This window comes from Rhopalosiphum maidis, chromosome 4 (genome assembly GCF_003676215.2).
Source record: "Rhopalosiphum maidis isolate BTI-1 chromosome 4, ASM367621v3, whole genome shotgun sequence".
Lineage (NCBI taxonomy): Eukaryota > Metazoa > Arthropoda > Insecta > Hemiptera > Aphididae > Rhopalosiphum > Rhopalosiphum maidis.
Genome location: NC_040880.1, coordinates 37,316,468 through 37,344,046, shown reverse-complemented (window position 1 = coordinate 37,344,046; position 27,579 = coordinate 37,316,468). Strand labels below are relative to the sequence as shown.

Below are 27,579 nucleotides of genomic sequence, written 5' to 3'. Positions count from 1 at the left end.
CGAAATATTATGCATACGCCATGTTTTATAGGATTAGAACCATTAGACAATTTAAAAATAATAATAATATAATAGTGATAGGTAATAACCATAGACTTCTTTATGGTAATAACTAATAATATATAACCCAATCTAGAGATTTTAAAAATTACGCGGCATATCACTTTGGATTGTGGTTTCTTTCGGTCAATGGTAGTTTGGTTAGTGGTATAAGATCCGTGTACAGATCAGTATATTCTTATCAAATTTAAAATTTAAACTTGTACGGAATTGTTCATGAATCAAGAACCAAGATATTTTACTATTTATTTCATATTAGTTCGTGTTACTTACAATTACATTGTGAAATACTAAAATATTTAGGTACTGAATGTACTAATAATTTAAAAGTTGGTAATATTTTATATCATACTAATAATTAATATTACCAATTAGTAAGTAATAAATATATTTATGTCATAGTGGTTAATATTCTACGACTGTACCATGTTATTATTACAAAATAAAATATAAATAAAATTATGTATTTTAGTTAATATTTTGTTAATATAATAGGTTATGTTTTTTTTTTTTTTAAACGGCAGTTTTGGGTAATTATTGTTAACTATTTTTATAGTATTATTTTTACAAAAGTATCTTATTCAATTATTAAATGATAATCTCTCTTAAAGAGTTGATAATTTTTATTTTGTATACTTACTAATCTTATTTTTGTTTATTTTTTTAAGGCTTATAATTCGACTACAAACACTGTTCAAACTACAATATTATATAAATCATTTCTTGTCATTTAAGTATTAATATTATTTATAACTTATTCATTTTTTCATTATGAGTCAATTTTTAAATATACCAGAATCATATAAAGATATTACAACTGCTGCTATAAAGGGATTGGGTAAGATAATATTTATTTACTATTACATTATATTTGTTAATTAAACACTAGATTGGATGATTAAAATTTTAACAATAATTATAATTTTAAATTTTCTTTTTCAGGATATGATAATGACACAGTGATTTGTACAACAGAAAAAAAACTTATGACATTTTTTAAAGGATATTTGATGAAAAATTGTTATGTGGAAATTGAAGTTAAACATTTAGAACCATTTATTGCATATAATGAGTCTAAAATTGAAGTTTATTATATTTTATATGGAGACAATAAAGTTGTAATAGTCAAAGAAGAAACTAGTCTTGAGGTATAATAATCTAAAATACTTAAATAGTTTAGTATGTTAACTTATATTTGTGTGTTCCATATTATTTATATTATATTACTAAAATTATCTTCTTTTTTTTTACTTATCATTAGATTATTACAACATATTCCAATGTGTATGAAATGATCATCAATGATCATAATAATTCAGGAATACCTCAACTTTATATGAGAACTGATAAAGGCTTTGAATCTGTTGATATTATTGAAAATAAAGATCAAATTAGTAGTATACATCAAGAAACTTCTGTTGTATATAAATTTTGTGTAAACAAATTACAAGTAATGCTTTATATTTTAAATTGTGTAATGTATAATATCATTGATATTCAATTTAAAGGTACTCATAAATATACATAGCTTTTTGGTTAGCAACAAAATTATTCAGAATTTATGTAACTTCATATTGAATATTGATTAAATTTAAAGTTATTCTTATCATATTAAGTAAGTAATATCAATCAGAAAACACCTAAACCTAATGCTGTTGTTCTTCTGTAAAATTTAAAAGTAATAACTGAGTGACTTTTAATTGAATAGTCAATGTCACAATATGTATAATTTTGTATTTAAGATTAATTTATTTAGATATATCTATCAATTAATAATTATTTTTGGTTATTTGTAAAAATAAATATTTCATATATATTAATAAAATTCAAATTTATTAAAGCTTAAAGAATTAAAAGGATGCCACTACTGCGTGTGTTGTCTTGTTTTATAAATGTACAGCATGGCAAATTTTTGTTTAGTAGAACCAATTTTGTTTGTTCAGCTTGAATATTAGAATGAAATTACCTATTATCAAACTTAAAGGTAAGAACATTATCTGGTTTATCTATGTTGTCTTGTCGGTTTTTACAGTATTTTAATTTTCAAACAAGTTATGAGTATGAAAAATATTAATACTTAAAAATGATCATAATTCACTTAAAAATTAAAGTACCATAAAAAAAAAAATCAAAGATAGAATACATATTATAATGTGCTTACCTTCAAGTTTGATAATAGGTAATTTCTCTCTAATATTTAAGCTAACACAAAAAATTGGTTCTATTGAACGAACATTTACATACTGTACATTTATAAGACAAAGATTATAAATGTGAGTGTGGCATCATCTTAAGTTAGAAATAATATAAAAAATGTAAAAATATATGTATAAAAACTCCAATCACTCGAATATATTAAAACAAAATCTAACTTTACGGCAAAGTTATTTATCATGAAATAATTGTTTCTGTTAATGGATTTTGTATTTTACAGCAATTAAAAACATTGTATGATACAGAAAGAAATAAAATATCACAAAAAACTTCATCTTTAATTAGTGCTGTAATGCAAGTATCGAATGATGCTGCTTCTGATGTTAAATTTTTATCAAATGTTGTCACAAGAAATTCTTGGCTAAAATTATCTAATGAAAATCTTGTGTATGGATTTACTCTAGAAAACACTTCAAAATTGTAAAGTATAATTGCAATATATTTATTGAAGGTATTAAGATAATTTCAACTACTTATGTTTATTTAGACCTGTATCAAATTTTAATCTAATACTATTAGAAGATAATAAACAAATTTGGTCAAGATTTCGATATGAATGTTGGACTGTTGAAAAAAATAAAAGCGAATTTAACTTCTATAATGGTTATGAAAATACTTGCATTTCAAAAAGTATTGAAAATAGTTGTATGACTTTGAATTCTGAAAGCTCGAGCATAATTACAAGTAATAACTATTATTTTACACTAGAATGGTTTTAGTTTAATATTTTTTTCAAATTTTATTTATAGTTGTCATTGATAATTGGAAAACTAAATCACTTCCATATTTTGTTAATAGTATGGTATACATAAATAACAATGATGATAGTAAGTAGTAAGTTAAAATACCTACATTAGTTATTAATAAACAAGTTGGTATATTACATTTTTCATTACAGTGATACAATATATTGATTCCGATAAAATTATGGTTACTGCAAACTTATTCTTGGATAAAGAATTTGATACATTTGTTAAAAATGGAGTTTTTGGTAAGTATATTAAGGTATAAATTATTTACACATATCTTCAAATACTTAAACCAATTTTATACGATATATTAATTTTCCTTGGTTAAAATTTTAAATATAGTTAACAATAATACAATATTATTAATAATTTTAATATTATTTTCACTATAACAGATACATAATTATGTAAAGTTACTTATTTAAATTTTGTATTAAATTACTATTGGATTATATTAATTTAACATAAAAATTAATTTTGCTAATGGATCCTTTGTATTATGTTTTGTTATAATCACATATTAAATAATTTCAGATTTGTACTAAAACAAGTTTTGATGCATTTTATAATTTATAATTTATTACTTTTAATATTTACATTTGAGTTCTTGAATTTGAACGTGAATATTAAGATTCATATGATCACCTGTTTTATATTCACAAATATTTATTTCATGTTTATTTAGAAAATAATATTTTTTAAATGTATTAGTAAGTTATAATATAATATAAAAAAGTATCTGTACCCACTATTCTAAAAATAAATATTTCATAAGAAGTATTATCATAAAAATGACTAGTGGCCTTCTAGTTCAAAATATTCAAAAATAAATTACTGATCAGTGATCACCGATCACCGCTATATGCCTATGTAGAAATTAAAAACCATTAGAATATACTAAATATGTATATTGAAAATAAAATTACATTTGAAATAAATTCACAAATTTTGTTGAAATAGTAAATATTGACTTCTACTTAAATAGTTAACTTTTATTATTAAGCTTGAAGCTATCTCCAATATTTAATTGCAATTTATAAAAATGTATAGTTATAAGTAATCATTGTCTTAACACCCTTAATCAATAGAATCTATGCAATTCTTTATAATTAATCTTAGCTCTGCGATGATTTTTTTTACATTTATTTAATATTTTTAAATTTACATTGTTCTTTATATTTTGTTATAGTTGAAGATTTAGTGACTTTACATTGCACTAAATTGATCTCATGTTATCAAATCAAGAGTACCATGTGTCTTGAAGATCTAAAAAATATAATGATGAACAATTTTAAATTTGATATAAACCATGATTGGCTTGTTCACAGTTCTTTATCATGGTTAAGAACAATTGTTTGTTATTTGGATCTAGTATCACCATTAGAGTATATTCTTAAAGTGTATTCAGAGTATGTTTCTTATTTCATTACACAATAATGTTTACAAAATAAAATATATTTAATTTTAATTAAATTTATTTTATAGCTCATTGGGGTGTACAAAAATATTTATTCAAGTACTGTCTACAATATTATCAGAAAACACTATTATTAATTATCTAGATACTAAAGTACCAACATATTATAATATTGATACTGCTATATTAGATTTAAGGGAACTTCGAAAAATATTTAAAAGATATTTGAACAAACAAATAATAATACCAAGAGATCAATGGAATATCACTCGTTGTAAATTGGTAAGTACTAGATTAAATAGATTAAAGAGAAATTTAACTTAATTTATTGCACTTAGAGTGAACACAATTGTTTGCTTATTGTAATGTATTTACTATTCATGTTAATTTTGAATTAATATGTACATGGATCTTTAGTCTAATATTTGCCATTATTGGGTTTTTTATATATTTCTTAGTATAACCGCATAAATAAAGGATTAGGCTGATTTAATCTAACCTTGCCAAGAAGTTGTCAAACAAATGTTTTGTTTACTAGTTATTGTGTTTTTTGTTTATCACTAAAAATTTGCAAGTAATAAAATATTTCAATAACTATGTATTGTATAGGTGAAAAATCAACTCAATTTATTCACAATATAAATAATTAAATACAACAATATACATGATAAAATCTAACAATAAAACTTAACAATAAAAATATATATATAATAATATACTAATTTTATCATTTTTTACATTTTATTAAATAATTCATAATTAATGTTCATTTGAACTTAACTAAGTGTGTTTACTTGGTTAATTGTTATTTGATAGAGGTATAGCAATAAAATAAAAGTATTATAAATTATTACAACATTTAATATCTTAATTTTATATTGTTTTTGATATACAAATAATACATTTAAACAAATTTTTCCAGGAAATTATATATATTGTATCATAATTATATGAATGGGTTAAATTTCTAATTAAATATTAAATATAATAATTGTATTAGGTTATTTAATTTTATAAATGTAAAAGTTTAAACTAGCATGAAAATACTGCAATAATTAACATGATAACTCAAATAAATCATAAAAAAAAAAGTTTTTTTAGTTACATTTTCATTCCTTTTTACATTTGTAATGTAAATAAAATTAAAAATATATCTTTAGATTAAATAATTAGTATACAAACAGAACCTACAATTATACATCAGTCATTTTGCTTAACATCTATAATAATATATTAATTGGACTGGCAAGATAACTAAGTACTTACAAATAATAATTATATTTTATAAATATTTTTAAAAACAAAGCTCTAAAGTGATTGCATGACTCAAGTATGAAAATTTAAAAAAATAAAATTATGAAATAATTTAAGCAATTGGATAATATTTTCATAATATTATTTTTAATGTATCAATGAAATTTGTTTATATTTTATTTTTTGAAATTTATGTATTCAATGAAAATAATTTAAAGTCTAAATAAATCTGTCATCTTTTGTTTAAATCTAACCATGTGAATCAAGTGAGTGATAATAATAAAATACTTAAATAGGTATCAGTGCACTATTTATTTTCTCGGGCTGACCCACATGCAAAATAGTAAATATACATTCAGCAGAACTAATCTTATGTTGTTATGTTGTATATTAAAGAATTGACCATTTTTATTTAGAGTGAATTGATCTATTATTAAACTTTAATTAAGAACATTATATGTGTTTTCATGATAAATCAATCTCATAATTATATAATATTATAAGCTCATTTGTTGCAGAAAATTTAAAATATTGTGAAAAAAACAATGTATAAACACAGATAATGTTCATACATTTATATTTTATAATATGTTAATTCACTCAAATATTAACGCTAAAAACAAAAAATTGGATTTACTGAGCTTAAAATTGGTATATTGTGTTTACTAGAGATAAAAAAAAAAAAATAGTGTGTTAACATCCTTTTAAATATAAATTGATATTGATTTTTATGTAAAGCTTTTAATATTATATTTTATTAATTAATTCTTAATAATACGTAATTAAATTAATCTATAATTGCACTCAATCCAGCCTCGTATGAAAATATATTTTCACATTTTTTTATTTACAGTTTTTAAATACATAATAATATAATTATATTATATTATAATAAATAATAATAATACATTTACTATACTACATTAGTTTCATTTTGAACACATATTTTTATTTTTATTTTTATGGTTAAAATGTTAAGGATGTACAAATTTAGTCATGTGATACTTTTATTCAAGTGTTTTGCTACTTAATTAAGGTATTAATATTAATTAATTTTGTTTTTCTCCCCAATCTTTAGTTTTTTTTAAAAATCAATTATTTTATTATAGTTACTAAGTTAGTTATGAGTATTTAAAGATTTTAAGAGAGAGTATTATATTTATTATTATATTCAGTAAGTATATAAGATGTAACAAGACTATTTGACAAACTCCCATTGCTAATGTTACTATATTTGTTAAATGGTCTTGTTACACTCTGTATATTATAACTTTATAGAATATTTCTGTCTATATTAATATTTACTATGTTGATGTTTAAAAGAAAAATATCTCTATAAACTCTATCAAATAGTGTATTTTCAAAAAGTTATTCTTAGAAATTTAATAAAGTTATATTTAACTGATAGTAGGTAATATAAATATTGATTTTTGATAAATTACAACCTAAATATAAACTAAGTGTTTTAAACATAGTGTTCTATGAATTTTCCAAATAAATCTAATTTTCGGTATTTATATTAACTTATTAAAAATAGATAAGAAACTGTTATATCTTTGGATAAATTATAATTATTGATTACCAATCACAGTAATTACGGTCTGTACGTGTTTTAAAAAATTTGAAATCTGTGTCTATGCTTTCTGCCCCAGACTCATCTGTATCTAGACTAGTAGCCACCACTTTGTTGAGAGATTCGTTAGATTCAGTACTAAGATACCCGGAGTCTTCATATCTGTTATGATCAATTGGCGAAGTTTTGACTGTTTGTTTGTCAGAAGCACCAGCCATGATATCGTGGGTTCGCCGGTTAAATTTTGAGCTAGTGCAATCGGATTGCATGACTCCGGGTTTGCTAGTACTTCTGACACAAACGTTTTTTGGAGGCTTTTGTACAGATAAAGGCGATGGACACCTTTGCCTTCGGCAGTGTTTTGGATCTGGTTTTAAGTATTTGGCTTCGAGTTGGCTCATATTTCTTCTCTTTTGCACATCAGCCATAACATTCTTGGCTTCGTATATCTCTAATAAGCTACCAAATCCATTATTGTTTATGATTTTGGGACTATTGAATTGCTCTAATGAGTCTGAAGAGTATACTGTTTTCAAATTTGGTTTTATTTTCGTACAATTTCTATCTAACGTATCTGGTTCAAAACTGTCCGAATCCTCTACCGGATGATTGTCTGGGCAGTCTTCAACTTCAATGGTTATTTGTCCTGGACTCTTTTTTTTAATATTTTTATCAAGTGAATTATTAGGTGACATGCTAGTGTTAAAATTATCGTTTACATATACTTCGCTAACTAAACTATAACGTTCGGATGACCTATTTAGTATATCGGGTAAGATTTCTTTTTTGGGTTTTTCTCGTATACAGTCCGGGCCAGATATATGTTCATAATAGCTTTCTCTTTTCGTGATAGTATCATAAGTATACGTGGTTCTGATTGTAAGTTCTTCTTCCATTGGTAATGCAGAATTACTTAAAACTGGACTCAGGTCTGCTCTAACAAATCCATACTCGGATGGTGTATGGTATCCACATTTCCGCTTGTAATTCATTGATCTTTCCAAACTATCGCACTCTATGTTAGTACCCTCTTCCTCGTCATCGTCGTCATCCATGTCTTCTTCTTCGTCTATTAATACTTTTTCTTTTTCTTTTTCTTCTACTTCGTCAATTTTTGATTTTATTTCGTTTTCCTCAAGTATCAAGTCAATTCCATCCTTTTCGTCATCTTTTGCTTTGAACTCAGTGGGAATACAAGGAGCTTGATTTTTCTTTGGCTTGGTAACTTCTATAGGTACATTCATCAACCATTTTTGTATTGTATCTGATTTAATTTTAAATTGAGTTTTGCATTTATTGCAAGAACTTAATGGTTCATTTGTGTCTTCATTTACATCTTCTAGAATCATAACGAGATTTGGTATGAATTTTTTCATTGTTATTTTTCTTTTTGCTTCGTGTATCACTTCACGAATTTTTTCTAAAAATTCTAATGCTGCTGGTGGAGGAGCCTAAAAAATATTTTTTATTTCTAAAATTATTATACTATTTATATTTTATTTTATTTATTAAATTAAATAAATAAAATTATTATTACCATTAATAATTCAAGTTCAAAATAATCAGGATTGAAGTAAAGTTTTTTTCTTGGATTAGCACACACTATTGATCTGATATTATCTGGTCGATCTTCCTTGTTATCTAGTGTTTCTACTATTGAAATGTCCTCTTCTGGATGTTTTTCTATAGAATTTGAATCTGAATAATACATCGAATGACCAATACATGAGTTAAACGACTGAATAGGGTGTACAATAGCTGTTGTTAAATTTCTCTGTAATAAATATACAAATTATAGACATAAATTAGGTACTTTATTAATTATTTTTAAATTTATTTAGAAAAATTATTTTTAATTCCCATTGCTTTACTTACATTAATATTATTATTCTCTATCATATCCATAGAAGGTTCTCCTTGTGTACTTATACTATAATTTCTGTCTTCATCTGACTCAAAGGCCTCGTTATCGTTGTAACTGTGTTGTAACAGAGGGTTGTTTTTAACTATACCCTCTTCAGTAATACCATTTGACATTAATGGATTTTTAAACGCCTCTATATCTCCATTTCGTCCCTTAGGTCGTCCTTTACGGACATGCAAGTACAACAAAATAGACGCTACGTACATTAGTCCTAATAGAATAGAACAAATTGCCACAGCTATTAGTTCGCTTATTGTTAATCCTGAACTAGAAGCATTATCCGACGATCGATTGTCAGTTGAAAATAAAACTTCTTTCACACCTGTTGCAGAAAAACATACTGTTTATTAAAATACAAATTTGTTGCATACTTTTATTATATTTTTTTTATTACTTGGAGTTCCTGCTATTCTAAACGAAAGACAAGGTGTTATGGCTTGATGAAAAGTGTTATCATAATCTTGTGATAATGTCTCTTTACAAATCATTTCGATCAATACTAACCTCCCTTCAATATTAGTCCTCGATTGTAAATCACCCAACCACTATAAAATATATTCAAATATAAATAATTGTAATACATTTTACATATATATTGAAGTAGTAAGAAGGTATATTAATCTAATAATATTTGTATTTTTACAAAATAATTTTACATTAAAACGATGAAAAATGTAGAATACGTTTTTACTCCTAGAATATTTGATATCTTAATATCTAATTTAAAAATTAATATTTTAATCATTTTAATAATATCTATGTTGGTTTTTTATCACTTGATATTTTCGATATTTTTTTTTAATTTATACAGCTTTACTCGTTAAAAAAGGTACAAAAATAGAAAATAAAACAGTTCGGTAAATAATAATATTGTTTATAAAAATATTTGAATAATTTTCTCATTAACACAACGGGATACAATTAAGGATTTGTTTGTAAAATGTTCTTTGATAAATATTATTGTTATGACTTGCAATTGCATTAAATAAAACTTCAACAATGTTAGTTCTTAAAGATCTAATAATAAATCATAAAATATAATACAATATTTATTTTATTTAAAACCAGAAATTATTTTTCTATTTTTAAATTTTGAACTATTAAGTAAGTTGAACACCATTGATCAATTGGTCGTACATTCTTACACTCGTATATACATGAATGTTTATTGTTGCTTTCCTACCAATTAATAAAAGAAGAAAATCAGGTATATTCTACTAGATTTAATCTATTTACATAATAATCGTGTATCATTGTATGTATTCTAAACCTGTATTGCCGTAGTTTTAAATAAATAAATACAGCGATTTATCTTACTCTCGTGATTATTTGGTGTATATTTAATTATAACACTATAATAAGTTACATTATTTAATTGTTGAAATGAAATTTTAAACAATACAGTTTTTTTGATTTAATTTATTTATATAGGAATAATTACTAAAAAAAATTATTTATCTTTATTAAATATGTTATAGCTTATACACATGTATAAAATAAAGTTCGATAATAGAAGTAAATACTTATGAACTTACCAATAACATGATGTGTCCATTTTCGCGGTGTATTTGGAAAGGAATTTCAAAGTCTGATTGATTTTTAAAATTTATCCAACCGCTTCGTGTTAGATATGTAGCTTTTGAAATAGCACAAATAGGATACTGCATACCTGTAAAAAAATACGATATTTTAATTGTATATATGATTAAATACATTATTGATTTGTCTAATAATATTCTCCTGTTTAATATTTATTAATACCTATTATAGTTGTTAAAACTTAATTAGTCATTAGTCGAAGACGCCTTATTTGTATTTAAAAAAAAGATGGATTAGAATGAAAACATTTGACAACTTAATATACGTATATTTTATAAATCGTATCCAAAAACCATATACTTGGATTTAAATGATTTAATGCACATTTATTTTATCATCTAAATCTTAAAAAAAAAGTTGAAGAATGGTGTAATAGTAAAATATATTAGTATATTTTATATTACATATTACTTAGTGGCCTGGAGAGCTTAAATGGCAATATAATTGATTTGTTTATCTAAACCTTATCAAATGAAGAAAAAAAATGGAAATCGCGATAAAAATTATTGTGAGTAAAATAGACGACGTATTGGCACCTGTGACGTGTTCCACAAACACACAAATGGCAATAATTTGATTAGTGAATGATTTTAGTTGCTCCCAGCTAAAGAAATAAATTAGTTTAACTTCTAAGTTGTTTTGTTTTCAATGGTGGTAAGAACTAGTACTGGTCGTGAGCTACAAATTAAAGTTGGTTTTAGTAATAATCCATTTAAAACTAAAACAATACACAATATATATCTTTAGATTTGTCTGTATAGACGTATAGAAAATATTAAATAGCCGTTGATGGTTGTATTTAAATTTTAAGTATAGTAGATATTAAGTGAAATGTATGCCACGAGGCTATGTAAAATACTAACACGTAGATACATGTGCAGAAATTAACTCGGTAATTTGAATCCTGATGATTAAGTTCAGTTATAACTTATAACGTTTTTAAAGTAAATATATAACTATAGAAAACGAGTATATTTATAACTATCTATACTATATTATACCCTTAGGATTGACACGTGTATTCCATACGCATAACAAGCGTATATTTATAAATGTCATGATTATGTTTTTAACTGATAAATATTTAATATTTGGATTTTCCTTTTCAATTAAATATTATAATATGTATTGTTATTAACACAATTGCGAATACAATTTTTTCATTTTAATATCTTGGATAGCTGGATAGGTAAGATATATGCAGTCATACAGACGTATATATATACACTATACAACAGTACGCCAGTACATAATATTATATTATGAATTTAACGTGTTTGTTTATTAATTTAAAATAATAAAATGGTGTAAAATTTAACTCCAAAACATGTCACCTGAACAATTTTTTTTATACATAGATACATATCGAATGTCAAAAAGATATAGTTGCATAATATTATATAAACTCAAATATTAAAAGCAATAAAATATTTAACGTCGATTTAAAATAACTATAATTCAAAAACCGATATCGAATCTGTATATTATACTAATATAATAATAAGAGTACCTATAACATATTAAATATGTATGATAAATTCACGCTCGGCAGTTATTTACATTTAGCTATACGTTAGTTATAAAATTAGAGTGAATTGAACTAATATCAAACCTAAAATTAATAAAATTTTCTGTGTTTTGTTTGAAGAATATTTTAAACTTAAATCGAGTTATAAGAGTGTGATGAAATATTAAAATTTAATTTTTAATTTTCATAATTCGTTTAAAAAGATTGTCCGAAAATTCACCTTCAACTAATCACAGAGAATAATTATGTTGTCTTTGGTTTGATAACTGATTAATGACTTTAATAATAAAATAAACGTTAACTACTGGGTGAACATTTTATTTTTCTTGTAAAAATGTTGGAGAAAAAAACGGGCGAGATGTTCTTCAAATATTAACTAGTTTATTGTAGTGTCTAGTGTTGACTATTAACACTGCACATTCTGTAAGTATGAGTCAATGGCTTAATAAAAAATCTATGCCTAAATAATTATATCAGATCAAAAATTAGTATAATTAGTCGAAATAATGCTATGCAATTATTATACCACGTATTTAATGTTATCATCAATTCTATATTCCTAATACATAAACTTGGTACCTATATGTTTAGTTAGTTGGATATATATATTTAATGTGTTTATGGGGAATTTGTTGTAAAACTAAACAAGTAAAACTCGTATTTTTATGTGTTTTATGCGTCTATTTTGAAACGACAATTAATATTATATTATCCAAAATAAAATACGTACCAGCAATTTTAATTTCAGCACTAGGGTATACGATTTGTCCTTGGAGTGGTAGAAATACGTAAGGTATCTTTTGTACCGTTGTGCCAGACACGAATGAAGCTAACGAACATTCTGTGAACAGTTAAACAATAAACAGTACATTTAAAACAAAAATCTTAAAGACAGTTTTAGTGTATTTATGTATTAATAATAAACTCGATTGTTATTTACGAACCCTACTAACTGCCAACTAGAATTTCCTTTAATAAAAAATACATATAATTTACGATTTTATCGTCAACTGGTAATGACGATATACAAGTTGTGCGTTTAATAATTTAATAATAAAAATATTTATTCAAATGATAACGTGTAATTTTTTTTTTCAATACATTTTTCTTCAACTATATTGCCCATTGGTTATTTAATTGCAATTTTAAGATACAGAAAATTTGTATATTAATGGAATCTCGAAGAGTTATGACATGTGCGTGTTTTTTCCTATATATAGTTTAGGTCGAACTAAAAATTCTGATTAACGGGTCATCAGCCTCCGTATAATAATAAACAAGCCAATAAAATAGGTAGGATTACAGGCAATGCATAAATGTATTTTTACGACCCAAATTAAATGTATTTTCTACAGTTAGTCGTTCACAATCGGCGGCTTTATATAGATGTATATTATAGTATATATATTATGTCGTTTATTAACATTATTTCTTTAAAAATCACTGCGTTGAAGTCGTAAGAAAACAAAAATTAATAGCTTTATTATCAAATAAGACTGTATAGTTGACTTATAGTATATTTTCAAAAGTAACTGTCGTGTGACTTCGTTTGAAGGTGACATATTTTCCATATTCTTGAAAACTCTTAATTTTGTTATTTTTTTTATAATTGTTGTTGTCAACATGTACAATTTGAGAAAATAGCGATAGAAAACCTTGGGCCTATAAAAATATACCGATTTTATTTTCTGTTTAAAGTCAAATAACTTTTTTTTTTAAATAATATTTTTGTATTGATAATTCGTTTTGATATGAATTATGAATGATGTGTACATTATTGTAAAAATGTTGATCAGGATTGATTTGATGGTAAACTATAGTGAAATTTTCTTTCTTTAAACATCTTCAAAGTTATAATTTATATCTCTTGAGTACTATCTTGATAATCACATTTCCAATAATAGCATATTATCAATTTTATTTGATACAATAATTGTGTATCTTTTGAAAAACACATCATATTAAGACTAAGACCATAATAAAACGTTATGTCTTACACTAAAATAGTTACATCATTTAATAAAGTAAACGTGTGGTTCGCTATTAGTTTAAAAAAAATATTAAACAACGTAAGCGAAGAATAATCTAATTAAATGAAAAAAATCTCAAGCTATATAATAGTAATAGGTTATCATGCTACTGGGATTCATGATATCAAAAATGTATTCATGTGTCCAAGTTGACAAGCTAACAATCGAAACTATAATTTAAAAACCAACAAAATAAATCCAAAAGAAATATCGCTCTAACTGGGAAAATATTCAAAATAAATTCTAGATAAATTAAAAATGAGGGCTTGTTGTTTGGAATGCGTGACGAAGTTTATTATATACACCGTATAATTGTTAGTAATATACATTTAAATTATGGGTCAATATATTATTATCTGATTTGGTTACGGTTTCAGTTTTTATATGCTAAATGTATATCACAAATTTAGATTTTAATACAAATACAATTTTTCGATTTTAATATGGGAACAATTTAGGTGCATACTAAGTATAAGTTATATTTTAACTATTAATTAAACTTATATAAATTACAATTATAATTACTTTTGAAACTATGACATTTTTAATGCCGTTAAATTGTAAGTAGATAAAATAATATTCGAGATTTAAAAGAAAACAAAAGACTTAAGTAGTCAAACATTAAAATAATATTACAAAATATAAGATCCAATGGTTATTTGAAATTATCGCATTCGTAATTTATATATTCGCATAGTGTATGCAATTATATGATCTAACTTAATTACTATTACATATATGTATCATGTATTTATAATAATATATTATAATTTATAATACAAATACAATATTCAAACTTCAGGACATAAAATTAATACTAAAATTTTCAAATTGTGATATTCTCTCATAATTTGGCATATTTTCCATGTGTTTCAATTATTTTTTTTTTTAAATTTGCGTGAAAATTTTCGAAATCATGTATGCCTAATTATCAAAAAATGAATAGCTCAGTTTAAATACAAACAATTTTTTTTTTAATATCAACGATATGATTACAAATCAATAATTGATCCACATCAGATTCATCGAATTCGTGTTACTAGGTTAGCGCTGTTATATTTTAAAATATTTTACGTCTTCCGTATACATATTGTTTCTTGTCGGATACTCGGATTTCTCTCTATACGCATGTAACACGGCTGATTTAATTTTTCACGGTTTATTTGCCCACTGCCAGATAAAATGTTACTTTATTATTATTATTATTTTATTTTTTGTTATTATGTTCGTATACGAGACTAATACTTGGCGGTAATGTTCAATAAGGTCCACCGTCGCCCGTCGCTATACAATAATTGTATTATTGTACACGCGTGAAATAAAATGTCGCACGTTTATAGTATAGACATAGTTTACACTATATATATATTTATATATAGTTATGTCTTTATGATTAATAAGTATTCATCGACAGTTTTTAGAGTAGAATGGGAAAAAATTTATAAAAATAAATGTATATATTTGTAGTGAAGATTCTTAGAAAATATTTTTTGCGGTAAAGTAAGAAAACGCGTATGTTTAAGATAAATTCCCATTAATGCGTATTAGTATTGAGGTATGATTATGTCAATTAAAATGTACTTATCATTAACATAGACTCATGGTATTTTTATATATAATTTAAGTTTAAAAATATTGATTAGTAAAAATGTTATTGATAATGTAGTGTGTATGGAGGGACGTGTCATGTTTATGTTCATTACTAAAATAAGAAATTCAAATCCAACCCAATAGGACGCTACAGCAGTCATAAATGCTCTCACCTTGCAGGTCATCGACGCATATCCGCAAATCGTCCCTGAACACGGGCACGGGTTGTATGCACTGACACCTGCAGTTGCCGTTGTGCAACGGTTCCGCGGACGATTGTTTGTAGCCTCTGCTGCCGACCGATGACGGGTAATCGCGTTCTACCGATACGATGCCGTCGACCAGCGACGCCGTACCGCTGCTCACTCCAACACAAGTTTCCATCGAACATTTCACGTCTGTGGAAAATAATTGATTAACAAATGTTTTAAAACTGTTAAGTTTTGTTATTGAAGGGATTGAGGGTGAAGTTAAAAACATGGGAGTAATATAATGGATGAGATATTAGTCAACAAATATCATTTAAAATGCGTTTTTAAATCAATTTACTACATCATTTGAAAGTTTGGAAATCTTTACTACTCGTATTAGAATTTCAAAAATGTTATAAAATTTATGAATTAATATAAATTAATATAATATTTTAGGTTATTATTACCTATTTATCGAATATTTTAATTGAAAAATAATATTGTTGGGGAAATGTTCACTTTGAATATTATAATATAATATATTATATACGTAGTTTTATTACTACATGTTTAAATGACTCTCCAAAAAGTTTCTTTTCAAATTACATCTGCAATGATGGAATGGTTTTTTTTATAAATTATTCCCCCGTATGTATTTATTTGTATCTCATATATCTAGGATCGTAACTGTGTTACCGTTACATAAAATGGATAAGATATAAATTTAGAAAACACGAATTTCATGAAAATCATGTTTAGGTTTTAGAAAAATATAAATTCAAATGTTTTGTTACAAAGTACAAATTCTTCAATTAATGCCAAGATTTTAGATCCTGCTATTAATATTTGTATTAAGTTAATTAATGACTGCCGATTAAATATATTCGTTTTGATGTAATTGATACCTATACACTTGTACAATAATAATAATAATAGTGATTACAGACTATCGTTACATAGTATATTTTTGTTTAATAAATATTAATTATAATGTACGTATAATATAAATGCAATTTATTCTGTGGTATGACCTTGTACCAATAAATTATGTTTATAGCTAGTACAGTGTAAAATTAGAATCTAATTAAGATTTCGAGTTATGGGAGATCAGTTTAATAATTATAATTAATTTTTGTATTTAATCAAGTCGGGATTTTTAGTTCATATAAATATGCTCCGAGCTTCAGAAAATATAACATTTTCATCTGTTAAAAATTGGATGAAGTGGGTTTTTTTTTTAATTTCTCAAACTTTTAAATGTTGGAAAAAACACTATAATTTACATCTCGAGAACACGTAATATTAATAGCTATTGCTTCCTAATACAGTTGTATAATATAATTATATTTTATTTTTATTTACATATCCATTTATAAAGAATGCCCGCTTTTTTATTCTTGTTTTTTTCTCTGTGGCGAACATACTATTATTTCTTTAGTGTTATTAGAACTGAAAATCCTTACTAAGCTTATTCAAATTTTACAGGTATGTAGTTAAAAATAATATAAATATTGTTAGTTTTCAGACTATATACGTCTTAATTTTTACTCATCTATAATAACTATTGTCTATTGATAATACTTATATTTATGATTTATGATTTTTGACATGAGTCTATATTATTGTTTGCGGATTACTGTCATTCTTTATTGAGATTTATCTGTTTTAATAATTTGCCGATACCGTCGCGTGCCATTCGCTGTCTATACAATATTATGTTAATAACAATAATTATTAACAACAGTTTAAGCCTTCAGGTATGTTGTAAAACTTAATGTTATGACTAACATGGGTTCAGATAATTTATTATGCTATCGGTACAAAAAATACAACATGACGGTATATCAAAGTAAACAATTTGACAAATAATTAGTTTGAAAAAAAACCTATGTAAGTAGTTGATAACATTATTGTCTATTGTTAATAATTAATAAATATTGATATTATATCATTTTTATTAACTTAATATTTTTTAAATTTTCTATATTATTAATATTACGTTTTGTATTATTAAATATAGTTTTGAATTGGCTTTTTTGAAGTGTTAAAGCAATTTACTCTAGGTTTTTTTTTTAGCTATTGGTTCATATTAAGATAATATACGCAACATTATATTTTTAGCCGAATATATATAGGCATGTAACTTGCGTAGAATTACTTAGAAAAAAGTATTCTAATATTATTTAAAAACTCTTTAAACTGAATCATTGACATTTTTTTTTATTTAAACGTTTATTATAATGTACTCGCATTATAGTGTTATTAAATGTAGTATTTACTATTTAGTCAAGTTTTTAAAATATTTATTAGTATCATATATATATTGTATAATCGTGTACAAAAATATTTTTACTAAATCAAATCAACCGATTAATATTAGCTATTGAGTATTGGGAATAATTTAGTAAAAACTAATAATAATTATTATAAATCTACTGTAAATTTATTAATATGTTAATATTATACATATACATTATACAGTATACACGCTAAACACGCATAGATACTCTAATATATTTAATATAATAATATTTTCTGAACAAGTGTCACTGTCATGAATTCATGATTTATTGTGAGCTAACCGCTGTGAGGCTGCAGATATGTTAGTCGTCTATATATATTTAAATAGTTTCGCAAAAATGCATTTACATTATACATACGCATATCTATTATAATATATACGATTAATACACGAAGATGTTGCACTTTGACAAACACCACAATATAACATACCTATGCTTAGTTTTTTTTTGTAATCGGCGTGTCGGCATGTCGTCGCCTGTGCACAACGGGCTGTGGGTTTTTCAACCGATTATTATTGTGTCAAGTTCGTGTGTTCTGCGATCGCAACACGCCTCGATATTATTTTACGACTGTAATTTTATAATACGTTTTATAAGTTGTTCTAACCGTTGTCGTTTGTATACACACACACACACACATATATATATATATATTTTGCTCATTTTTGAATAACGATTTACGACCCATTCCCCCGTTATATTATTTTTATTATTATGATTCAATTCCGCGGCCAAGGTGGTAGATATTAACGTATACACGCTGGCAAAGAGCCGATCCGCCGTGCAGTTCGTCACAGTTGACACGTCATAACGCAAATAACAGACCAAATTTTATAATCCATTTGTAAGCAACTAATATAAAACCACATATTATAATATGCATATATTACATTATTACTTTTATGTCATTAACTCTTGTTTTTCGATCAGAATTTTCAACTAAATTGTATTAAATTTCCTAAAACACTTAATAAGTTGACAAAAAGATTTTAAATATTTACATAAATTATTCTTATATAAATCGGCTACTTAATAAAATTGTTAATTATTTGGAATTCAAGTTAAAAACTTAGTGAATGTTGTTTTTTTAAATACATTTATTTTAAGCAAAGTTTATGAATATAAAATACACATAATTTTGAACTTATAAGATTTGCGTTATTTACTGATATTTTTTCGACAGTTCTTTATTTCATTAGGTCGTGATTACCACATAGTTAACAATTACCATACTCTACATTGACAATTGTATATTATTTTATATACTTAGTTGTATAGTCTATAAACATAGTTAAATGTATACACCCTTCTCACAAATTTGATTGTAATAATTTTATTTTATCGACCTATATAAGGCGTATTGAAGGAATGGCTTGATCATAATTAGGTTAGCTGCCATTGCTGACCCTCTATATAAAGAGCAATACTAAGAAATTAAAAATTACGAGAGTTATTTGCGAGCTAACGGATTTATTTTTATTATTTCAACTAGGTGTAAAATAGATGTGTATCGTGCATATAATATAGTAATTAAATGTTTTATCATTTATTTAGTATACATTTTTATTGCCTATAAAAAACTGTATATTATTTGATTCTGATATACTATATTTATTTATTAGCAAAATACAGCTAGAATACTAGCTATTACATATTATTATGTGTGTTCCGGTACTGTTTCATAGCTGTATATATATTTATTTATATTTACTTATAATATTTAATGGTTATTGGTTAAATTTATTATTTAAACACCCCTCAATAGTCGAAAGACCAACAACATCAAAAGATTTCACATTTGAATTTATATTATCCTTGTCATGCGTTTGATGTTATAAAAACGCGTTTATACACAACACATCAGTTTAAATATTACGGAAGTGATATTTTCTATCCTAACGTTTAAAACCTTACCGTAAAAAATAACATTTTCGACGACAAGTCATGAAAATATCTTATTACTAATATTCATTTAAAATCAAAATCAGTTTATCACCGATACTTTTTTATTATTTACCAAAAAAGTAGCTGTCATGTTGTATTTTAATAATTACATGTGTAAATTATGTACGTAGTATGCGCAATAATGACGTGATATTTGCGATGCGACGACGTTATATTTATTTATGATTTATTTACACCCGCAAGCGGGGTAAAGTACAGCAGTTTAATAACAATATTATTACGCAATAATTTTATGATAAAAGATATACAGATATAACACAATTAATTAAATACATATGATTTTAATTTAGACACAGTATCATAATTAAAGTCGAAATTGATAAGTTCATTACATGCCTTAGGCAATCGGCATATTGGATTAATTACATAATTTCTAATACTTAAAGGGATATATAGGAACTTAATATTAGATTTCTAGGTTAAAAGCAACGACTTTAATACCGATTTGTGATAAAAAAAACTCAGGACAATCTATCATACTATTTAATAGCTTATAGGTATTATAAACACTTATACTTATCATTATACTTCCGCCGAATACCTAAAGACCAATACGATTCGCAATATCAGGCGAAGACATATTTGAAAAACCCATTTTATGTTCAAACATATGTATGAATATTATGAACCGTCTTTGGAGCTTATCAAGCTTTTCAATCTAAATTGATTGAGACGTGTTCGTTAAGTTACACACCACAGCCCCAAAGTCCAAGACAATTCTGTCTGATATTAGTAGATATATTGGAATAAAAATATACAATATACCAGTACCTTCCTAACTGAAATAAACTGTACCTGTTCTGTGTAATGTGTATTAAAATAATATAATTATGTTTTACATTTACAATAATATATGTATACTATCTGAATAACCTGGCTTCGTTTTAGTGTTAAATAATCGATTTGTATATAAATTAGTTTTTATTATAATTAAACTTAATTTATGATATTCATAACTAAAAGGACAAATAAAATTAAATTGTAAATAATAATAGTGATTTACTCGTAGGAGTATTTGGAATAACTGTGAAAAAAAAATCGTATAATTGATTCAAGTCCAATAAAAACCCGTTATCTTTAAATACAACCCCCTCACCGCCACCAAAAAAAAAAAAAAAAATTAAATAGAGTCGTCACAAAATTGGAACATGAAAAGGGCTTGTTTTTCTTTTATATATAAGGATATATAAATATATAATTTGCTATGAATACTCAAGTACGATTCAAGTGAGTCGTCTAGAATACTAGATCGAGGGTCTTCAACCAGTAGATAACCTGTATTAAATTTAAAAAAAAATATATGAACCTTGCAGATCTAAACTTGGAGACTCTTCCCCTGCTCTTGGTTGTATCACTGTGTAACTATGTAGCCTAATATACACTTTTGCACACTGTATCCAAATCCCTTTTATAGAATTACGACTATACTACACCTCCGTAATCAATACATAAATAATAGTATTAATCAGTGATAATTTTTGTTATTGTTTGTTTATTACGCAGTTGTTTACCTGACACGTCGAACACGTCGCCGCGATGATGCCGTGTGATAGAAACGGTGGCGGAAACGGCATACAACAGGAGCGCGAGCAAGAACGCCGTCGTTAATGCCGGCAAAGGCTGTGAACGAGACGTCATCACACCTCGTGTCGTTGATGTCCGCGCACGCTGCCCTGCAGCACGCGTGACGACGGCGATGATGAATTTCGCCGTCCGTTCTTCAGCCGACACCGTCGCCGCACTCGTCCTCCATCCGATCACCAATGTCCGCTGCTGATTTTTCTTCTATACATCGTCGGGAAACACGCACCAAAACAAAAACGAAAAACAATCAATTTAATATCGTTCGTACTCTACATTGTATTATCGAATTTTGTAATCCAAATAAATTATAATATATAATTATTGTGAGCATTTAAAAAAAAACTTACGTTTTAATGCATAATAATTATATTTCTATACATACAATATAAATGCATTGGTTTATCGAATAATTTTAGTTCATAATATATAACCCCACATCATCCATGTACGGATTAAACAGGCTGATTCCCTAAGCATGCTCGCCCCAATTTTCATTTAATAATATTATATATTTTGTTAAGTTTTGATTTTTGTAATATTGAAATATATTTAAAGACCATATATATTTTCAAGTTCTTTAGGTTTTTTCGTACTGCTTAAGCAATGCTCTATGACAATACTTTTGTTTTTTAAACGAGAACCGCCCTTTTTAATTTAAATAATTTATAATTTATTTCAAAAAATGTTGATATTACTAGATATAATGTTTAATTTTTATACAGGATCATTTTTATAAATTATAAATATTTAAAGAGATCAATATTAATTGCTAAAAATTTTAAATTGACATATATTTACATCATAATTATAAAAACGTTATGTATAACTATTATTCATAATATTATTCCTTTAAACTTCAAGATTTAAAAATATGTTTTTATAAAATAGAGTCTTAATTCATGGTTTTATACTTGCTATAATAGTAATGAGTCATTAGTACTAATTGTTTGTATAGATTTAAAAAGATAATTAGGATATTTAGAATAATAGAATAGATAATTCGGAAATGTTTTCTTTGCAATACTTACAAGTTTAGTTAAAATATTGTTTACTTTAAGAAGATTTCAGTTTGAAGAATTTATCAACTTCATAGTAGATTTCTATCGAAGTTTTATAGTTCTTGTTTCTATCACAGCTATGCAATTTGTGGTTCAATTAACTTTTTTACTCGGCACGTGTAAAACATTAAACAATTTAATCTATAATGAACACAATTTAATACAATTAACGGGAAACTATAAGGAACATTGCTTCGTTATACGCAATCAATTTAACGGGAAAAATAAACTTCTTAGTAAATTGTGTTTTTAATTGAAAAATTCTTATTTACTTATAAAAAGACGCGTCATTATATGGTTCAGAATGTTACATAAGAAATATAACAGTCTTATTATTTCAAAGGTATTATTATTAATTTTTTTTATGACGACCAATTTATTAGTCTTGACAATTATGATTCTTTTTAAAATAGTTTATTACAAATCCGTGTTATAAGTCTATAATATAAAATTGTATCACATCTGTTGGTTATATTTTTTCTTTAAATTTTGTCGAGAACTAGTGAACCTGAATATTTAAATGCAAAAATATTTTTAATTATATTTACCTGCCAAAACGTATTAATTGTTATACGATCCGGTGGTAAACTTTAATAATATACTTTCACATTAATTATAGAATAATAAATTTTACTTAAATATTCTGTAGTATATTCAGTGTTCGCAGTTATTTTAATATATTTTATATACTTAATTAAATAATATGTTGTTATCCCTAAGACTAATAAATTTCATTTTGAGTGCTATACGACTACGGATATCAATAATTATAATAACAAACGGAATTTAATCGTTTTTTATTTCTATAGAATGATAATTTTCGACGGGCTGATATACATCAATAGTTATAAACAAAATATACGTGATAATACTGAATAAATTATTGTACGTAAATAGGTATACTGTTGAGGTTTTTATGTTGAGTATTGTAATCTCAATCAAGTCGTTATTCGTCTGCAGCCTGCAGTGCGTTATAGTAGGGCCAGTCCGTAAACATTTATAACGATATTACAATATATATTATTAAATATTATACACACGTTTTATCGGCGTATAGGTAGGTACTCTACACTATACCTGTACGCCTATCTATTTATACGAATACGAAGCTTATGAAAATATAAAATATTTAAGTGTTATATATAACACTATAACTCTATTATAATTTGTATATAATATATAATACGATGCCAACAGCCTGTTAACGTACGAGTACTGTGTGTGTATAGTACCTAGTTGATTGTATAATAATATAATTAGGCGCACGTCCTCAAAATGAAGTAGGATCGGTCACACACACACACACACACACACACACACACGTGTATATAATATATTATACACGTTTCTTGGGCCATATTTACATTATTTAAGTTCGTACGCTACCACGGCATGAAGTCAAACACGCCAAGTTTAATGTATTATAGACGCAGGCAATTTTCCTATAACGGTATACCTTTAGGGGGAGGGGTTATGATGGGTAGGTATATTTGCCCCCATAGAATATAATTTTAAACTATATTTAAATTGTATTATGTAAGATATTGAGATTAATTTTTATCTAGTGTTATTAATATAATGGTGTATTCTATTATAATTTATTTAATTAATTACTTAGATTTAAAAACCCTACTATGGCAAGTTTCGAAAGTAACTAAATGCTAATAATAGTGCTAATAATAGAGGCATTTCGGTGTTTTTATTTTAATCTATAATATTTGATTTGTTCATTTTCGCGTTTAATTAAAATCCAAATAATTTGCACTCATTTTTTTTTAATACACGCAATCATAATGTTGTAATTTAATCAATTCATTTACTATTAATATGCTATCTATTTTTATCTGTATACTATATAAAATTTAAACTGTAATTGGACTAGACTGCTAGAGAATGGACCAAATGAATGGACTTATGTAAATTTGTGGTACTACACATAAATATGAATATATAACAGTGAATGATATTATTAACAATTTCAAAAATGTGAAAAAGCGAAAATTAGATTTTAGTGATTTTGTTCAAATAGGTAACTTTAATTTATGTTTTGTTTTGCATTAATAAAGTGTTATTACTTGAAAATTACAACAAAAACATTTTGTGTTGCAATATCAAAAATAATGTAATCTTTTCAATTTAAATGTTTGTAGTGTAATAGGTGTATTTACTCATTACATTTTTTAATGCTTCATCATTCATAACGTTATAACATTTTAGTTATTATCGTAGAAACAATGAATATAATATTAATTATTGTGGGAGTGAAATTTTAGAAACGATTTAGGGGTGTAAATATTTAACCGCCTATCAATCTTCTTCTCTCGTCAATAAAAACGGTCCAGGCACACCGCGGTGATGATAATACCTCAAATGTATCAATGTATGTACATCTAAGATAATTCGATAATAGTTATTAATTTATTATATACAAATAACAGGTATCGTTACGACGACCGTATAGCGTGGAGTGTGTATAGGTAAAAGTCGTATATAATATTATTTTACTGTAAAATTAAGTTGGACGGAACGCTACGCATAATTTATTTATCATCAGCCCGTGAATATTTTTTTAACGTTAGACAGTTGTCCCGCGTGCTTGGGATCGATTGAAAAGAGCGTATATATATATATATATAGTATAATCGTGAATCATATTATTATAGTTCGTTATTATTGCTGCAATAGCCTATATGTGTATACTGTATATATACTATATTTATGTGGTACTATACAAATTATGATATAGCGCGCGTGAATAACAATTCGTCCGAGACGCTTGGCCAGCAGCTGCTGTTTACCTAAACTAATTATACGCGCGTACACGAAACATTATGTACTTAACGGAACAATAATTGTGGGTATGTGTATATTACTATATAATGCTGCGACGCCACCGAAAGAGTTCGTCCGAAAACGGACGGGTAGCCACTCATAGGTATAAATCGGTAGTATATATATATATATATAATAATATTGTACGCGAAGTTAATGGATCAGAACGCGTATTGCCGACGGGATGCTGCGCATCTCGTTGGGCATAATATAATGTACACGCGCGTTCGCACATAGGTAATACGTATACGTAACTAGGCAAGTATATAAGTCATTCAGAATATTATTAAAAAAAAGTCTTCGCGCACTGCTTGGCGTACATTTGCGCCATTTCTATTATACTCGTTCAGTTTAGACAGATCACAGGTATCCGTAAAATGACTAGTTTCCTATGATATGGGTAATTATAACGAATACGATACAAACGTATAATATTGATTTATGCATGAGCTCGGGAGAAAAAAACGCGTAATAGGTATAATAATATGCGTGTAATATAATATTGCAGGTAAGTCGCGTGCTCGTTTTCTCGCATAATATAATATATACGCGTATAATATATGGACGAGACTATCGGGTATTTAAATTTTTTTAATAGTGGTCTTGAAATTTTAACCGACTTATTGACAATCTAGACTGCATACGGACGTGCACCTACCAGACGGCTATTTCTTTAATAACGGCCGAGCCACGACGACTAATTATTCGTTTTCTATACATATAGATATATAATAATATTATTACTCATACGGAGTTTACGACTTTGTAGTTAGACGCGAGTTGCGAATGTGCCTCGCGGGCGAAAATATTTCTACTGGACGAAATATTAAATTGATATATTAATATATCATGGGTAAAACTTGGAATCACTCCGGTACGTACCTTTAACGATTTGTCTTAACTAAACAACAGTTAAATCCTTAGAACACCGTACATTATATACGTTATATATTAATGATGCGATTCCTTAAACTCGTATAATAGCGGCGTAGCAATAATACTTCATCTTCCATATCGCGCGTACACAATATATAATGAATATAATAACAATACATACTAAACATTTACCCATTATACCTACCTACCGCTTGTATATATTGATTAATTATATATATATATACATACGCGTATGAATATTGTATATAGTGCATATGTCTCGCTGTAGAAAATAATAATTGTCGTAATGCAGTTATTAAAAAAAAAAAATTCTCGGTGCATCAGTTTTCTGTATATGGTATCATACCGACGGACAAGGCAATTATATCAATGAAAAGATATACACGAATGATGTACAAAATGTACGACTTATATTCGCCGCTATACATTATATTATACCTATAGACATATACCTACGCGCGTTGTAAAATGATACTATTTTTTGAACTGTATATGTAGCTGTGATTCGCCACAGGTATGGAGACTGCAGAGTAAATTACACACGATGTTCAGATCGTGTGTAATTTACACGGTTATGTGCTTGTAATGCGTTATACGTTCAATTTGTATATGAATAAGTTATACATTAAATACGGCACTGTACTGTCTAATGTCTTTGATCGATTGATTTTTATGTACGATACGTACACCGATACGATATATATAATCAATACTATAGGTATATCATTGGTCTTCTCCGGGTAAATTAGAAATTATTCTGACGTTGTATACATAAAAGTAAAATTGTATAGAGTCACTGAAAACGATATGC

The 27,579-nt window shown here is 25.9% G+C and overlaps 2 protein-coding genes across 3 annotated transcripts in view; one reads left to right on the top strand and one right to left on the bottom strand.

The window, feature by feature from the left end:
* Positions 1–252: 252 nt before the first annotated feature.
* On the top strand, positions 253–22,300 carry LOC113548330. Its single transcript, XM_026949151.1, has 11 exons — positions 253–393; positions 729–898; positions 1,003–1,208; positions 1,322–1,510; positions 2,495–2,694; positions 2,762–2,958; positions 3,024–3,101; positions 3,173–3,265; positions 4,213–4,432; positions 4,509–4,722; positions 21,901–22,300. The coding sequence occupies exons 2-11, from the start codon at positions 832–834 to the stop codon at positions 21,910–21,912; spliced, it is 1,476 nt and encodes a 491-aa protein (XP_026804952.1). The 5' UTR covers positions 253–393; positions 729–831; the 3' UTR covers positions 21,913–22,300.
* The window catches only part of LOC113548329, a 48,776-nt gene continuing 28,283 nt past the window's right edge, over positions 7,087–27,579 (bottom strand). For both annotated transcript variants that reach the window (XM_026949150.1, XM_026949149.1), the window contains 8 exons: positions 21,909–22,182; positions 16,112–16,336; positions 13,049–13,159; positions 10,727–10,860; positions 9,586–9,736; positions 9,143–9,513; positions 8,805–9,041; positions 7,087–8,718 (listed from right to left, as the gene is read on the bottom strand). In XM_026949150.1, coding sequence (XP_026804951.1) covers positions 7,273–8,718; positions 8,805–9,041; positions 9,143–9,513; positions 9,586–9,736; positions 10,727–10,860; positions 13,049–13,159; positions 16,112–16,336; positions 21,909–22,035 — 2,802 coding nt within the window. In that variant the 5' untranslated portion in view covers positions 22,036–22,182 and the 3' untranslated portion in view covers positions 7,087–7,272. The remainder of the gene's footprint in view (positions 8,719–8,804; positions 9,042–9,142; positions 9,514–9,585; positions 9,737–10,726; positions 10,861–13,048; positions 13,160–16,111; positions 16,337–21,908; positions 22,183–27,579) is intronic.